Raw genomic sequence first — 17,346 nt, forward strand, 5'->3', positions numbered from 1 at the left:
CTCAGATGTCACTTCCACGGAGAAATTCCCTGACCATCTAATCCAGAGGAACCTCACACCATCATGTTCTCTTCCAATATCCTATTTATTTTCTTAACTGTACTCAAAACAACTGGAGTAATCAGGAGGTGCCTATGGTGGCTCAGCCAGTTAAGCATCTGAATCTTGATTTCGGCTTGGGTCACGATCTTGTAGTTTGTGAGTTCAAGCCCCGCTTCGTGCTTTGTGCTGACAGAGTGAAGCCTGCTTGGGATTCTCTCTCTCCCTCTCTCTGCGTCTCCCCAGCTCGTGCTCTCTCTCAAAATAAATAAATAAACTTTAAAAAAACAACAACTGGAGTCATCTTCTTACTTGAACCTGTCCATTCCAACTGGAATGCAAGCTCTGTACAGACTTGGCTGTGTGTCTAGCTCACCACCGTATCCCTGATACTGAGGATGGCAGTCAACACACATTTTGGATGAGTTAACTTCATGCCTATACTGTTCAGGTTTACACCTGTGCGCACAAGGTTTAACTGGACTAAATTCTTTTGGGGCAAGAGTCATGCTTGTATCCAAATAGTTGCTAGGTTGACTATTTAGTATAACTGGCAGCCAAGCCAGTTACTGGGTACATACCCACCCCCTGCCCACCATTTATTCACTTCTGCTCCTTACAAGGTCTGTAAAACATCTCTGGAAATCTCCAACATCTATAGATTTTGTTCTACAGCTTCTCCTTCATACCCTAGAGTACTCTTCCCCTTGCTTACAGCACCAGTTCCCTCTGCTTCCTGAACAAGATACGAAGGCTAGGCAATAAACCTCTGTAAAGAGAGTTATGACAAGGAGAATGATCAGGCCCCAAAGAAGAGAAAGGTCTGGCCAGACGAACATCTCCCTTGCTGGCACCCACCTGTTCTGGAGCTCTGTGGGTCCTGGGCAGTGCCTGCCTTGACCCCAGCCCCAGCCTTTTGGGCCTGGCCTTCAGGATGTCCTGGCCGTGGGGGCTGCGTGAGAGCCAGAGGAGGAGGTTACAGAGCAGAAGCAGGACTCCAGCCCACTGAGTTTTAGTGTCCTGATTGTGATTTGATAGGCCATTAAGTTTTACTGCCAAACTTCCTTGTTGGGTTTTTATCATCTGTGTAAGTGCACTTACGCTGATTTTCATGACCTGGCACAGGGGCTGCGTGTCAACTCCTCGAGCACATTCTTTTCTGGCTGTGGGAATGTTAGCCTCCCGTCAACCCCAAGCTTTCCAATTCCTCTGGATTACACCAACTTTAATTATACCTATGATTTTATTACAGATCAGCTATGGAGACTTCCCTGGATCCTGGAACCAGGATTTTCCAGGGGACCAGATTAATCTGGAAAGCTCCCATGTAACTGGGACCCTATAGGGAGACTGGATTTTCCTATCCACATTCCTGCTGCCTTGCCTGGAACTTGGCTGAGAGCATGTCAGGGAAGTGGGGCTCCTACAGATGCTAGCAGACACACTCACATTTTAACACTGTGATGAGCTCCTCCAGGGACCGCAGGGCTCTTTCAAAGCTTCTAGCTGTATACACAACAAAGCTGACTCGTAGATACTCACAGACACTCTGGGGGCAGGCTCACACACTGACGGATGCCTCCATCCGTCACACAGCCCTCTTCTTGTGCAAAAAGAGAGTGTTTTTTTTTTTTTTTTCTCTTCCTTTACATTAGTGGAAAATGTAGATAACAAGCTTTTAAATTTTTTTCTTCCAGGCTTCTATCCTAAGGAAATAATCTGACATGTGGACAAATATTTATGCATGAAACTGTTCTCTGCAGTGTGATTTATCATGGGGAAATACGGTAAACAACTCGAACCTGCAACATTATGGTGCTGGCTAAGTAATTTATGGTGCCATTATACAATGGAATATTATGTGACCACAAAAAGCATGTACAAAAAAGAATTTTTAATAACATAAGAAAACACAAGATAATTTTAAGAAAGATGTAAAGGAAAAACATGCATGGAAAAAAAGGACTTAAATAAAATTAAATCCTTTCTTCCCATCTGGTACAACAAGATGAAGAATACAGAGGAATTAAAGAACAAGATGAAAAAACAAAAATATTAGAACAAAATGCAGGGCACTGGTTTTATAACCTAGGGATGGATTTCCCAGGCAAGCCATGAATCCCAGAGGTCAAGATGGGGAAAGACAGGCTTGCAGAAGGCTCAGGGGTGCAGGTTTTAATCCTGGCTCTATCTTTTTGGCTAAGTGACCTTTGGCCAGTTTCTCAACCTTCTGGTGCCTTTCTGTCCCAACCTATAAATTAGGGATAATCATGATATCTACTTCTTAAGATCTGTTGTGAATATCAAATGAGTTAATAGATACAAACTGCTTAGAACAAATGCCTGATCCATGGTAAGTGCTCCATAAATATTCTACTTAACCATTTGACTACAAAAAAGGAAGCTTTTGTACAATGAAAGGCACCATAAAGTTAGAGCTAGTAACAGACTACAAAGAGAACACGTGGCTCGCGTGAGAAAACATATCAAGATTACTATCGATAAGTATAGAGTTCCAGCTCGAGAAGAAAAAAACCCAGCAGAAAAATGGGCAAAGGATACGAATAAGTGGTTCACAGAAGAACTACGGAAGGCTGACTAGCACATGAAAGGATGCTCAATTTCTCCAGAGGTCAAGGAGCTGCGGGCAAGTTGCCCTTTTGCCCAGTTTGGCAGGAATTGAAAAGGCGGACAGTATCCATGGCTGGCAAGGATGCAGGCTGTCACACACTGCCAGGTGTGGCAAAGACTTTCTGGAGGGAAGCTGGCAGTATCTATCGAAGCTCAAGCACACTCATCCTGTGGTCCAGAACTTCAGTTTCAGGAGTGAGTCACGAATATTTAGACATGTTCCCGAATACATATGCTTACAAATGTTCACTGCACTGTTTGGCTAATCAAAGATTGGTGGCCAGTGTCTATCACTAGGGAATGGTTTAAAATCTATATCTCAATTATTAAATACTATTCAATGGTTGGAAAGATCGAGGTAGATTTATGTGCCAACATCTACATGTACACAAAAACATCTTCAAGACCCACTGGTAAGTGAAAAAAAGCAAGCCACAGAAGACAGGAAATGATACTATTAACATAAAAAACCTAAACTCAAAACACTGATATTTAGGTAGAAGCACAAAAGGAGGAGAAAGATGTTCCAACTGGTAGCAATGGTCAACCCCAGTAGGGGCTCAGAGGAGGGAGTGGGGACTTCACTGTTCATACTAGATTCTTCTACATCCCTTGAACCTTGCGCTGCCAATAATAAAAACGTTAATATTATCCTTATGTTGTTTGTGCAATTAAAAATAAAAGTGATAGCATGAAGGACTTTTATGTCATGATAGTTACACAAATCCACACATGTCAGAAAAAAACTCTATTTACCTATATGTTGATTGAAAAAATAAAAAAAAAGGGGGGGGAATAAACTAGAAAGAATGACGCCAAAAAGTGACAAGTGGTTGCTTCTGGGTAACGGGATTGTAGGTGGTTTTTTTCCGCCTTGATCATTTATACTTCTCTGTACCTTCTAGATTTTATACAAAGATCATATTAATTGAGAATAAGACAGAAAGTAAGAAGCAGAAAATCTGGAGTCTGACAGGGCTGAGGGAGACAGCCCAGCTCCTGGAAGGCAGGCCAGGCCCAGCAGCCTCCAGCACACGTTTCCAAGAAAACCCCTGGACCTGTTGCCCAGGAATGCAGGTGGATGCGGCAGGGGTGCACGGGGGGGACAAGCTACTTCTCAGGGACACCCTCCCTGTGAGCCCTCCTTTGCTCCTTCTACCAGCCCCACGTAGGTGACGCTCCCTCAGGTAGTGTCCTTCCGTGGCCCAATGCAGGGCTGCAGGCACACAGACAGGGGGGAGCAGGTGGGTGTTCCTGCAGCCAAACACACAGTGACAAGAAGATGAGGACAATGCATTCTGACTTTTCTCCTTCAGGAAGTTGCAGAAAGAAACAAAAGGCTCCAGGAGCGGCAGTAGCCCGTGTTCGGCCACCACACCCTTTTTGGACACTGTCCTCTGTGGGGTCAGAGAGCTGGGCCTGGTGCTGCAGCCTCCCTCGTCCATGCCAGGCCCCACACTGAAGGCCAGATGGATGCAAAGGGGGAAGCACTGAGACATGGAGGGTTGCCCCAGGGCTATGAGTGAGGCCCCCACTCTATCCCTACGCTGCACAGCACACACCCTCCTCTCAGAGCCCACTGCTCACACTCAGACTGTCCTCCCCAGGAGGCTCATCCCAATTCCGGAAGGCGAGGTCCACGGAGCAAACCTGCTTGTAAATCTCAGCCCCTGTCGTTCCCTCGGTGTGATCTGGGCCAGGACTGGAGCTAACGTACGTGGAGGGCCCTGCATTGTGCTGAGCCTGTGCTTATTTGCTCAGTGATGACTCAGGCATCAGATGTAGAGGCTGCAGAAGGATCTGTGTGAGGTTTCTAACCCACTCCAGCTAGAAGGCAAGGGTGAGGGAAAGAAGGTAATAAGGCAAGAGGAGAGGCTGAGGTGGAAAGTAAGTGGCAAGAAAGCTGGAAAAGACGGTAAAGAAGCAGAAGGCCACTGGAGGTTTGATAATAGGCAACAACAAGGGCTTTTCCTGCCAAGAATCCAGAGGGTCAGCTCCATAGGTACCCTGTGAAAGTTCAAGCACAGAACCAAGTGATTTGCTTCTGGAACGTACAGATGCCAGGGAGCACCCACCTGGGGCAGGCATCAGTCAGGTGGAAAGCTGAAGATCCTTTCTCTTCCTGGCCTTTCAGAGTGGAACCAGGAAGCATCTGACATTGAGCAAGCACATACTCTCTGCATAGAAATAACACTGCAAAGAGGGACCATGACTCTTTCTGGGAGTCAGTGTCAGGAATGTTAATTTTCTTCTCTATATTTTCCTATATTATCCCTTTATAAAATGTACATGCATCCCTTTTTAATTACCAGAAAGTCAGAAAAACAAATTCAGCTTTTTAGTTTGAGCCCTATTTCAGACTATTGGCATCTTTAAAAATCTTAAATGCAATTGTTCAGTATTTTAGCTAGCTATCCTTTTTCCAGCTCTAACCCTTGCAGATTTAGAAGTATGCCTTGTTTTTTAGAGTGTTAACAAAACTGTTGAATAAAAAACAAGTACCACCCTCTAGACAGAGCCAGGCCTGACTCACATTCATTCAGCACCAAGGAGGTGCTCCTGTCAGGGCGGCCCCATCCCGCCCCTCTTATCCATACAGTCAGGAAAACAGAGATTTGCTTTTGATAAAAGAAAGACGTGCTAATTCACGAATTCAGTAATCATGTCCTAAGAGACAAATCAAGCACATCCAGCAATCCTTAGTAGAAATTATGGTCTCCTGTGTTGAAAGATCCCAACTTGTTCTTCTAAGCCTCCAAACGGTCTGCTTCTAAACCACTTCCTGTTTGCTCTGGGATGGAAGCCTGTAATACTACTGATTTCCAGCATTCACCTTTTATGCACTTGGGAAAACTAGGACAGCACTGCCAGTCTCTGGCCTCCTGCCGTTTGTCCTTTTCCCCAGGTCAAATGCCACAAAAGTGGTTTCCCAAGCACTGCAGGTTATGGGGAGCACTCCAGCATCAGACGCACAGCTAGGCAGCCAAAAGTTCGGTGCTTGCGGCTCTCCCCTCTTGGGTTCCGAATTCCCTCAAAACTGCGTGCATTCCCTCCCTTCTCAGATGACAGACCATGCTCCTGGATACGGAAGTACTGTGCAGAGAGATTATCCAATGGGAAGCCACTCCCCTCTGACGGGAACAGTAACAGGCAGCTCATCAGGAAGTTTCCCCTCATGCTATTGCCCTGATCCCTATCACTGCTGGTCCAGCAGAAATAAACCCACACACGTACACACGTGCACAGCCAGGGGGCTAGCAGGTACTTCGTCTGGGAACGCAGGGCCCTCACAGGCAGACACCCACCAGCAGAAGCCGCAGACGTCTCCTGTTTGCTAAGTTTGAAATCAGAGCCCCCTCAACAGGGCTCTACACAGAGCGGGGTGGCTTTCAAAATATTTATTAATAACAATGACTAATGGGGAAAACAAGAGCCATCTGGTTTCTGGCTCTCTTTCTCTAATTTAGCTCTAAACAACTTTATTAGTTTGTTTTCTCATTCTTTAAGCCCTTATTCCATGCCCACAGATGACCTTGGGTGGGGGAGGGGTGAAGTAATGAACAAGATCCTTCTGGTTCAGGGAGGGAAGAGGGTAAGGGACAGACAGGTTCCAGGCCCCAGACCCTGTAAGCATCAGCTACTACAATAGACTGCTCACAACCAAAGACTACAAGAAAGAACACAGATAAAAATTACCCAGTGTGCAACCCAGGTTCTTAAAAAGAAACGGCTTAATAAACAATTATTAAACAATTCCAATAGGGGGCGCCTGTGAGGCTCAGTGGGTTAAGCACCTGACTTCGGCTCAGGTCATGATCTCGTGGTTCGTGAGCTCGAGCCCTGCTTCAGGTGAGCCCCGCTTCTTTCTCTCTCCCCCTCTCTCTGCCCCTCACTCACTTGTACCCCCCTTCTCAAAAAAAAACAAACAAAACAATTCCAATGTATCTGGTACATATTGTTTTGGAATAAAATACAGGATTCATCAAAGGGGTCCATACTCTTCACGCTGAGATGCATAAACCACAAATCACTGCTCACACCATTCTGTACTGTGTCAGGAGCTGGGTAGGCTCTCTTGATGCAGGCTGCAAGGACCGACATGCAGGGGTGACATTCCCAGGGAGGAACTGATCACAGTCAGCCAGTACTGCTGGGACAGGGATGCAGGCGGGGTGATCCCAATTCTAGACGCAATGTAACTTGCTGCCAGACTGGCTTCCATCAGCAGCTCTGACATGGGTGGGGAGAGCACATCTCAGCCAGGAAGACGCTGCAGGGCCCACTGGCAGGCAGCTTTTCGGTTCCTGCCAACCACAGGGACACGCTCACTAAGGCCCTGGCAGGGCTGGGGGTGAAGTGCTCCCAAGGCCCCATCATCACCCTTAAGCAGGAAGCTCTTTGAAACTTAGTTGTTTGCGTGTTTTGTCAGTTTTCTAGAAATTCAGAAAAAAGGGTATAGGAATACTTTCCTTTGGATTCTCTTAAAAATCTGGCACTTATTAGAAAGAAAGGAGCTGAAGAAATCCCCAATGGTGATCTGCTTGTGAACAGCTCCCAACTAACCAAACCCATGCGATACAGCAGAGAAAGGGGAGAGTGGGGAGACCAGGGCTCAGCAGTATAGGACTTATACAGCAATGTACAATTTGTGCCATTTCTCTGTGAGACAGTCTCCTTGTCTGTAAAATGGGGCTAATCATACTTGCCTTTTGGCGCTGTGGGTAAGGTGAAAGGTGACCCTAGGGGGAGCCACTTTATCACCACAGGGTGATACACAGCTGTTAGCATAAAGATCCCTACACATGCGACGATTAATACTGCATTCTCCTCACTGAATATGCCTCTATGGACAGGACGGTTTATGGCACTGATCTACAAAGTAGTTATTTATAGGGGTGTCTGGGTGGCTCAGTCGGTGAAGCATCCAACCCTTGGTTTTGGCTCACGTCATGATCTCATGGTTTCGTGGGTTCGAGCCCCATGTCAGGCTCCATGCTGATAGTACGGAGGCTGCTTGGGATTCTCTGTCTCCCTCTCTCTCTGCCCCTCCCCTGCTCGTGCTGTCTCTCTCAAAATAAACAAATAAACTTTAAAAACTAAAATAAAATAAACCCACAGTGGTTATTTCTTGCTTGTTTTTCTTCACAATCTCTTTCCTGCCATCACTGGACCAAAGAGCTGGCAAGAAGCTCTAAGAGAAGAGCATGCCCCGCCTCCCATCTGTCCCAGGGTGCCGAGGACCCTGGGCACCCATGGCAGTGGGCCTGACTTTCCTAGGAACTCTGTGTCCCAGGGCTGTCATCCCCTTGCTCACCCCTCCAGGTGCAACCTTCTCACTCTTGGGAACAAATTATAATCAATTTCTCCATTCTCCAAGAGGATGGGGAGGACACTCGCCTAGAAAACTCCTGAGGCCTCCCAGTCATTATTGCAGACACCTTTTACAGCACTCACACATTTCCCTTCCTTGATCCACTGTGGCCACTTCAGGGCATGAAACTTTCAGGTGAAGCAGAAGGAAGGCATTTTACATGCTGGGGGATCTGAGGCTCCAGACCTGGCCTCGCTGGGCCGTCTCAGCTGCTGGGCAAGATACAGGCTCTGTTGGGGCCTCAATTTCCCCCATCTAGATTAGAGGTGATTACTGTTCTAGGTAGAATCTCAGGACCCCTCCAGTCCTAATTCCTCCAATTCTGGGAAATTTATTTGCATTTCCCAACTTATGCTGACTTAGGGGAACGTACTCAGGCCCACTAGGTTGAGGTGAGGAACACCGGGGCCCGATGAGGACATGGGTACTGTTCCAATGGTGATGCAGGGTGGGCTGTGTGTGCCGTGGGGGCGGGGAACCTTGCCTGGCACCAGTGCATCCTGGCATAGAGGAGGCATCCAACAGGCCAGTGCTCACTGGACTTGTGTCCCAGAGCAGTGCCTGTCCTACGCTGAGAGAGGAAAGGCTGTGGCAGGAGCAAGGTTCCACTCACATGGGGCGTGGAACATGACGAGAACAGAGGAGTGTTCCTTCACAAACTGGTCAAAGTCTTCGTCGGTCAGGTGATAAACGGAGCCGCCCTCATCTGCCCAGGGAGTCTCGGGGACCTGGGGCTGTGGCGGCTGTGGACTGGAAGACCAAAAACAGGCAGAGCTCAGAGCAAGCCCGGGGCCTGAGCAGCCCTTACGAAATCCAGCCCCCTGGTGAATGCTCCCACTGGCTCATATGGCCTGCTGCAAGGGCTCACCAGAAACCCCTCAGTGGAGAAGCCAGGGGTGAGCGATCTGGCCCTGCCCACCCTGCCTTCCCCTCAGAGCCCCAGAAGTGTAGAGCTGATGTCTTCTTATAAATAGTGGCTTTCACCTAGAGCTCCCTAGGCAATTCAAGAAACCCCACTTCCTCCCAAGAATCTGGGGGTTTGATAGCATCTCAAGCTCTTTCAAACTTTCAGCAAACTGGAAAGAATAAATAGCAACAAAAAAGTGACCTTTGGAAAAGCTCTCTGTTGTGCTTGGTAGCTCCCCACAGGAAGGGCAGAGAGTGGGGAGAGGAAAGAATGGGGGGGCAGGGTATGTGCAGTGGTATGGAGGAAAGAGAGAGGCCAAGTGTATGAGAAAGACCAAATTTGGGCTGGGGAAGGGGCTGGGAAAGGGAGGTTGCCACATGGGTGGTGCGAGGTGTTCACTGACCAGCATGGGAGGAAGGTTGTGATGAGGAAGAATGAGGCCAAGGGGAACAAGATCAGGGACACCCTAACCTTGACAGCATCTACACTATATCACTAATCCTTCCTAGAGACAACTGGATAACTGGAAGGAAGTTATCTAGTTCTCTCAGAGGCAGAGCGCTGGAGCAGGAAGTCAGGCTTGGAGGTCAGTCCAGATCCCTCCTCCCCACCTGCTAGCTGAAAACCTGGGGAAGCTGTCTAACCTCCCAGGAGCCTGCTTCCACCTGGGATGACCACATGCTGGTATCTGCATCACCAGATGTTCTGGGGAGAGGCTGCAGGAGCCCTCTGTTGCTCCAGAGTTGAAGACAAGACTGCTGGTGACAGAGAGCTCCGGCTGCTTTGCTGCCACACGCACCTTTGCCAGAGCACCTTAATTGCCGCTTGAAAAAACCCTTTAGGATGACAAATATGAAAAGACAACCATCGTTTCCTGCCTTTGAGGGCCTACAGTAGAGAAAAGGTGTACGGTTCCAGCAGCCAGAACTAGAGATAATGAGAGAAAATGTGGCTGACACAATGGGATCTGCCGACCCCGCCGTGTGACTAGCAGAGCGGAACCTGCCACTCCCAACCCACAGAGGGCCTGGGTTTGATGTCACCTTCAGAAGCCCTCCCTTCTGGCCTCAGCCACCCTGAACCCAAGCAATGGGAAATAGCAGTAAGAGGGCAAACCACTTCCAGCCCATGCACGGCCAGTGTCAGATGCGGCTGGTGGCAAAATAAAGCTTTAGAATGAGTCACTAGCCAGATGATGGTCCTAGACCGACACCAGGAGACCTAGGCTCCCATACTTGGACTCAAAATACCACTAATTCCACTTTAGGGAATTTATCTTTCCAGTACACCTGCACACATGCAAAACTATGTATGTTTGAGGTATTTGTTGTAGGATGATCTGTCATGGCAAAGACTAGAAACAACCTGTGTTAGTTGGTAGGAAATGGCTACATAAACTGCAGTCCGTCCACACTATGGGGGTTCAGCATGATGAAGAACAAAAAGCTCTCTATGCATGGACATGGATAGACCACGGGGACGTACCGAACAGGCCATAACATACTAATTTTTGCATAAAATAGGGAGAGATAAAAAAAATTAGTAATCCGCATTTGCTTGTATCTGCATAAAAAAACTAATCAAAGTCGTTGCTTCTAGGGGGTTGGGGGGTGGGGAACAGGATGAAGGAAACACATGGAAGCAAGACCTGTCAATGTAGGATTTTTAAGTATCTTTTTAAAGAATCATTTTTATGGAATCTATTCAAAAATGAAAATAACTTTTAAACATCTTGTGACAGTACAGAATGGAGAAGCCATGGCTTAGCTGCTGTACAAATGTATGAAAGTGCCTGAGAAACTTCTAGTTAAGCACAGAGAACACACTCTAAAACCACCACAGTAATAGTACAAGACTTAAAAAGAAGAAAGTAAGAACCCACAGAAGCAAAAAGAACAGGAAAGAATACAACGGCGAAGATAGAAAAAGAGGTCAGTGCAATTTTAGAAGCTAGGAAACGGACCTAGCAAAACAGAAGGCAGAGACCTGAGGTGCTGGGTGCGGTCAGGGGGCGGGGGACAACCACACCCATAGCAAAGGTGCTTAAGGACCCCGAGGCACCACCCCTTGAAGCAGGGCTGTGGCTGGGGCTAGAAACAAGGGCACATGGAAAGCCTGAAAGCCAGGCCCTCAGATCCTGGCCCTCAGACTAGCAGCCAGGTGAACACCCCTCTCCCACCCAGTAGACAACAGCTGACTCTCTGGAGAGGATTGCCAGAGCTGGGCACAGTGGCAAGAGTACTCACTAGACAGAGAAGGATTGAGCAGAAGTCTGAGGCCAAACACAATGGCTGAATTATGCCTTTTACATCTCTCTCCTTGAAGACTGGGGCTCCCACTTACCACTGTACCTCCCACACCTAATGATGCACACACCCAGGAGATGCGTTTTGAATAAATGATGGAATTAGAGAAGAATGGTTGAAGGAACTGTGTGTTTAATATGGAGAGGACGTGGGGAACACAATAGCTATCTTCAAATATTTCACACTGCATCAGAAAGAGAAAGTAACATTTCTATGGCTCCGAAGGGGAAAACCAACAAGTAGAAGCTCCAGAGAAAGAACCTTCAGTCAACAGAAGAACCTTCTACCTACAAGAGATGGGAGGGAAAGAGAGCCATGCTGGGAGCCAGAAGAGCTGCGTTTGAGTCCTATTTCCTCCATTTACCAGCTCTGCAGCTTAAGCCACCAACCTGACCTCAGACACCTACAAGACAAAGTATTTGGAGGCCTTTCCTTACCTCTCAGGTACATCTAGACAGATAATGTTCCAGAGTAAGATATTTTATAAATTTATAAAGTACTACCCAAATATAGAAATCATTCAAACATGAGTGGGCGACCTCAACATGAGGCCCTGTTCCCTGAGGTGTTCGAGTGGGACTGAGGTAGGTAACCATATCTGTTCTAGAGGTAATACAAACATTACAAGGGAAACTCTAGGGGAAGATTCACTGATGTTTCTATTCCCTTCCCATCCTGCGACTCTGATTTCCTGAGCTCTCCAGACTGGGAAATTCACACAAATCAGATCCTTATCTGAGGTAGGTGCCCATGCCACAGGTGAGAAGATGCAATAAGCATCAGAAGTCAAGAAAACTTTGTGATTACTTTCAGTTCACTGCTGGTTGGGATAAAAATACACAGGCAGAAACAGGTGGCTAAGTCAAAATGGACTGCCATGTATATACCCTCTATGTGCCAACCCACTCAGCAGCATGAAACCTACAGAGAGGAGAATGAGAAACATAGCCAGTGGAGGCCCAAAGGGGTCCCACCTGCCATGATAAACACACCCACGCTGGGGCCCTTGCACACTCAGACCCCAAGGTCTTCACCTGGCCTCACTCAGTGCCCAGTGGCTAGCCACTCGTTAGGGGCGGTGGGAAGGAGATCTGGATTCCTCTCTCCTGGTCTTCTGAAAGTCATCCAGAGAATTAACAAGGCCAGATCGATTCTCATTCTTCTACACTTGGCCACACATAAGCCCTGAGCAACCAACAGGGAGGCCCAGGGAAGAGGTGCAAGGAAGCAGGAAATGTGAGAACACTGCTATCCACCAAGACGTAGGACAAAACCGGTGAAGACATGAAACACCTGGCACGGCAGGGGGAGGGGGGCACACCTGGGTGGCTCAGTCAGTTAAGTGTCCGACTTCAGCCCAGGTCACGATCTTGTAGTCTGTGACTTCAAGTCCCATGTCAGGCTCCATGCTGACAGCTCAGAGCCTGGAGCCTGCTTCGGATTCTGTGTCTCCCTCTCTCTCTGCCCTTCTCCCACTCACACTCTGTCTCTCTGTCTCTCTCTCAAAAATAAATAAAACATTAAAAAAAATTAAGAAAAATAACATCTGGCACAGGGAAAAATCACACACAGACCTGGGTACCTGTAGGGGGAAATCTGGAAGGAAATTCACAAAAACATCACAACACATAATCTTACAGTGGGGTGATGGAAGGGCCCTCCTTTCCTTTTGTTTAAATATATTTTTAAGTTTTTCTATAATAACGTGTCTCACTTGGAGAGTCCTAAAATCAGGAAACATTTTAAAAAATTAAAAAACAGTGATATCGCTAGCTTGTGCTGGGGTGTGAGAGGAGGCAGCTCACTGCGGGGTCCTTTAGGACCTACCCTTGCTATGCTGGGGTGGGGTGGGCTACAGCCATGCCTTCGGAGGAGCTGCCCCCATGAGTGCCCCTGACACAGTGATCATGGGGGGTTGGGCAGCTGGGCAGGGCTGCTCAGGGAGACCCCGATGCTGCACACCCCCTCCCTGGAGTCACCCTACTAACCTTCTCAAAGAGCCTGGAGACCAGGGCTGGACCAGGGGCTGCTAACAAGGTTTCCTTCCCAAGTTCCCATGTGGGGTGAGGAGAGGGAGGAAGGAGGAGATGGGAAGTGGGGAGGCACCAGCCCAGGACTGCCTCCAGGTCTCTGTCCAGAGCACAGTGTGGTGGAGGAGGTGGGATGGCGGTGGGCAGAGGGGGGTGGGGTGGGGAACAAACTGCCAGGATCCAGTGGGGAGCTAATCACCTGTCCCAGAAATTCCACTGACGTGCTCCCCTTGTGCAGGGTTAGCAAGCAAGTCTGAACACTATTTAAAAGAAAACTAAACCTTATCCTTCCAAAAAGATAGGAGTATATTTTGAAACCAGAAAAGGTTAGAGAAGGGGGAGGGAAGCAGACAGATTTTATGCTCTGGTGACAAAAGAGATGGCTATTTGTTGAAACCTTCTCCCAAAGCAGAGTGAGATGTGTCTGGCTGGAAGAGAGGACATGCTTATTATCAAATGAGAAAAGAAACCAGGGGAGTGAAGGCCCAGGTTAAGACAATGAATACACAAGAATGGGGAGCCACCTTCCCGGGCAGGGGCTGGAAATGAGTGATAGATGGGGACAGACATGTGGAAATGCTTCCAAGAAACAAAAGATGCTATGCAAACATGGTGCTTCCGCTGTGTTTTATCTCCTGGGGACTGACAACAGAAGACAGAGATTCAACCGTTAGAATCTGACAGTTTGTTGTTTTTTGGCGGGGGAGGGTACAAAATTCATCCTCCTTTCCCATTCTGAAAATACACATTTTCAACCTCCGTATCTTCGGATAACTAATTATTTAACCTTTTGCCCCTCAGGGAAGGATGTCAATGAAGACCCACCATGCTGGCAACTGGGGAAGGGGTAGAGGGCTCCAGCCAAAACCCAGGGGAGCTGCTGTTGCCCAGGGGCAAGCCTGGCCCTGCTACCTGTCACCTGCAGGAGCCTGGACAAGCTCTTTATGGCTTTGCACTGCTACCTTTTTCATTAAATAAGGCTAACAATAATGTCGTCCTTACAAGGCTGTTCTGAGGATTACATGAGAATCCATAGGAAGTCTTTAGAACAGGGTCAGTCACAAAGTAGAACCCAAAAAATGTTAGCTGGTTATTATTCCAAGAATTATGCACAAAGAGCCATACATCGGCAGTGACTGGTAAGTGCCAGACTGATAACAGGTAGAGCCAGAGCAAGCAGGGTAAGTGCTCAGCTGGGGATGGCCCGAGGAGGCTGCCAGGAGAGGCGACCCCCTCCCCTGCTCCCGTGACGGGAAGGGGTGGGGGGGACAGACTCCCCATTCAACACACCAGTCAAGGTCATGCCCAAGCCACACGCCTAGTACGATGGGGGTCCAGGTGAGGGATACTTTGGGTTGTAAGGATCTATCACGTTACAAATAGGCACACAAGGTCGCCAAGAAGCAGCGTCTGTGGGGAGTGCACATGAATGGCAAAGCACTCTGCAAATCTAAGCTATGAGAGTATTTCCTAGCAGCTTCACAGCACCGAACACAGAATTATGTTTGAAATAAGTGTTCAGTTGACAATTCAATTTTCAGAGAGACCTGCAGTGGGGCCTCTCTCAAAACTGACATCCAAGGCGAGAAATACCCTTAGCCAGCAGATAGACAGTAAGGGGGAAACGCTATTTAAAATGCTGTCACCATGGCCACAGTCACACCAAGTCCTCCTGGCTCCCATATCCTAACCCCACAAAGACGCCATCTTCACCTAGAAGCAACCCAGAAACCACAGTGTGGCAGCACAAAGGGCCCTTTGCCTTCCTGCTTCTCTTCCCCAGCTCCAGCCACAGCCCTGTGACCAGGGACCGCCCTGGGGAAGGGGTACCCTCCCTCCAGGCACACACCCCTGAGCCAACCGCCCCACTTACTTTTTCAGCCATTCCACAATGTCCTCAGCTGTGGACCCATAGTTGTCATACTGGAACAGAAACCGTCCTTTCCTGTGAAATGTGGACAGACAATGTCGGCTCAGCCAGGGATGCAAATGCCACCATGGAGGGGAGCGAGCATCAGAAGGGAGGCAGGAGACTTACTCGAAATAGCAGATGGTGGGGTAGCCTCGCACATTATACTCCTCCTTGACGTTTTCAAATTCCGAGGGGTAGACGTTCATCCCAGCCAGCACCTAGGAGCAAAGGGAGAACAGGCCTATTGGCCCTCTGCCCCACAGACAACATCCCCACCTTGCCAAACACAGCTTATCTGTCTATCCCACCAGAAACAGATGAAGGGGACAAAGCCTCACAAACTGACGTGCAGCCCTGGGCAGCAGGGGGAGCATGGGAAGCTAATGCAGATGGGAATGAGGGCTGAGAGCTCTGGAAGACATGGGGCCTGGGTCAGGTGGCACCCTCTGTACAGGCATTCCCTTTACTTGCCTGCGGGGTGGCTATCCCAGAGTGAAACCCAAGTTCTGAGGGCTGAGGAAGACAGGTGGCTTTGCCACCAAGTTCAAGCAGGTCCTAGAGTGGGGCTGCTGCCATCCAAAAAAACATTATGCCTCCTCCCTGCCCCTGTCAACTAAGGTTTCACTCCTCTCTTAAGTTACAGTCACTGCTCAGCCACCCCACAACATCCTCATGGCCTGTCCTCAGTCTGTCCACCCAGGCTTTGTGTGCAATGTTCTTGGACCTCACAGCTTGTACGTGGCCAGGGAGAGAGTGTGGTTCTTGTACAATCCATCTGCCTGACTCTCCTCCCTCCAGACTCCCAGATTCCCCACCTCTCTCCTCCTGTTTGTAAGCATCGCCTACAGCCTGATTGTACCATCTCCAAAGTTTGAACATTTTTTGGTTGCAGGGGTCCCCATATCCAACACTTCTAACTGGGAAAGGAGAATTTTAGTAGCTGTGTTACTGACAACAGAGCTAAATACTAAGAACAACCCAGAGTCCTCTAAAACTCCTTCCCTGAAGCAGTAATCTTTTCTAGGGCAGGATCAGGTGCCCGGAAAGGACTTTGAATCTGTTCTTCTAGGAGAATGAAGATAGAGTGGCCAGATACAGGAAGGCTGTTCCACAAAGCAGGGCAGCATGGAGGAAAAGGGAAAGGGACTTCAAAAAGCCAGGAGCAGTTATAGAGGCAGAGAGAAGAAACACGGGAAGCTCATTTTGCTGAACAATATAGAAGGAAACATAGGATGGGAGGGGGATGGGCTAAATGGGTAAGGGGCACTAAGGAATCTACTCCTGAAATCATTGTTGCACTAGATGCTAACTAACTTGGATGTAAATTAAAAAAATAAAATTAAAAAAACAAAGAAGGAAGCATAGGACAAGAAAAAGGACAATAGTCTCAGTGGACAAGAAACTTGATTCAGAAGACTGTGTCCACTTAAAATCATGTGGCCTTGGGCAAGTCACTTACCCTCACTGAGGCTCCTTGTGTGGAAGACATGGGCGATGGGAATATCACAGGGCTCTTAAGAGAACTGAACCAGGTGACCCAGGTCAAAGGTTCAGCACAGGACTGATGTTGAACAATCGTCAAGTTCTTGACTTCCTACCAAATCCTCCTGGTGATGAAAGCCTCTGGCAGCACCATCCCTAGAGGCATCTAAACAAGTCTTTCTGGGGCGCCTGGGTGATTCAGTCTGTTGAGTGTCCAGCTCTTGATTTCGGCTCAGGACATGATCTCACGGTTGTGGGATCAAGCCCTGACTCGGGCTCTGCCCTGAGCGTGGAGCCTAGTTGGGATTCTCTCCCCCTCTCCCTCTGCACATGCATATATGTGTGCTTGCACGCTCGCTCTCTCTCTCTCTCTCAATAAATAAAAAACATTAACCATGTCTTTCCAACTGTTTTAGGTACCTAGCACAATGCCTGGCATACAGTAGGCACACAATGTTTACTAAATCACCAATTTCCACACCCCCCCCCCCCAGCTCATTTGTGGGATGTTGCAAGGAATACAGGGAGAATTAGTCTGAAATAGAACTTACTAGAAGACCTGGAACCCTCTAAAAGCCATTCTGTTCATTTCCCCAGACTGATTCAGCAGCCTGTTCCAGTAATAATTGTCTACTTTAAAGTTCTTTTTTTATTCTAATTGATCTCCC

At 48.1% G+C, this 17,346-nt stretch overlaps 1 protein-coding gene across 1 annotated transcript in view; it reads right to left on the reverse strand.

Annotated features, from left to right (window-relative positions):
- The window catches only part of PDIA5 (protein disulfide isomerase family A member 5), a 91,862-nt gene that overhangs the window by 20,458 nt on the left and 54,058 nt on the right, over positions 1–17,346 (reverse strand). The window contains exons 9-11 of the mRNA XM_047099358.1: positions 15,323–15,414; positions 15,158–15,229; positions 8,655–8,791 (exon numbers count right to left, since the gene is read on the reverse strand). Coding sequence (XP_046955314.1) covers positions 8,655–8,791; positions 15,158–15,229; positions 15,323–15,414 — 301 coding nt within the window. The remainder of the gene's footprint in view (positions 1–8,654; positions 8,792–15,157; positions 15,230–15,322; positions 15,415–17,346) is intronic.

The sequence above is a fragment of the Lynx rufus genome, unplaced genomic scaffold (assembly GCF_022079265.1).
Source record: "Lynx rufus isolate CCGP_SWC_20201006 ecotype Redwood Valley unplaced genomic scaffold, mLynRuf1.p SCAF_5, whole genome shotgun sequence".
Taxonomy (NCBI): domain Eukaryota; kingdom Metazoa; phylum Chordata; class Mammalia; order Carnivora; family Felidae; genus Lynx; species Lynx rufus.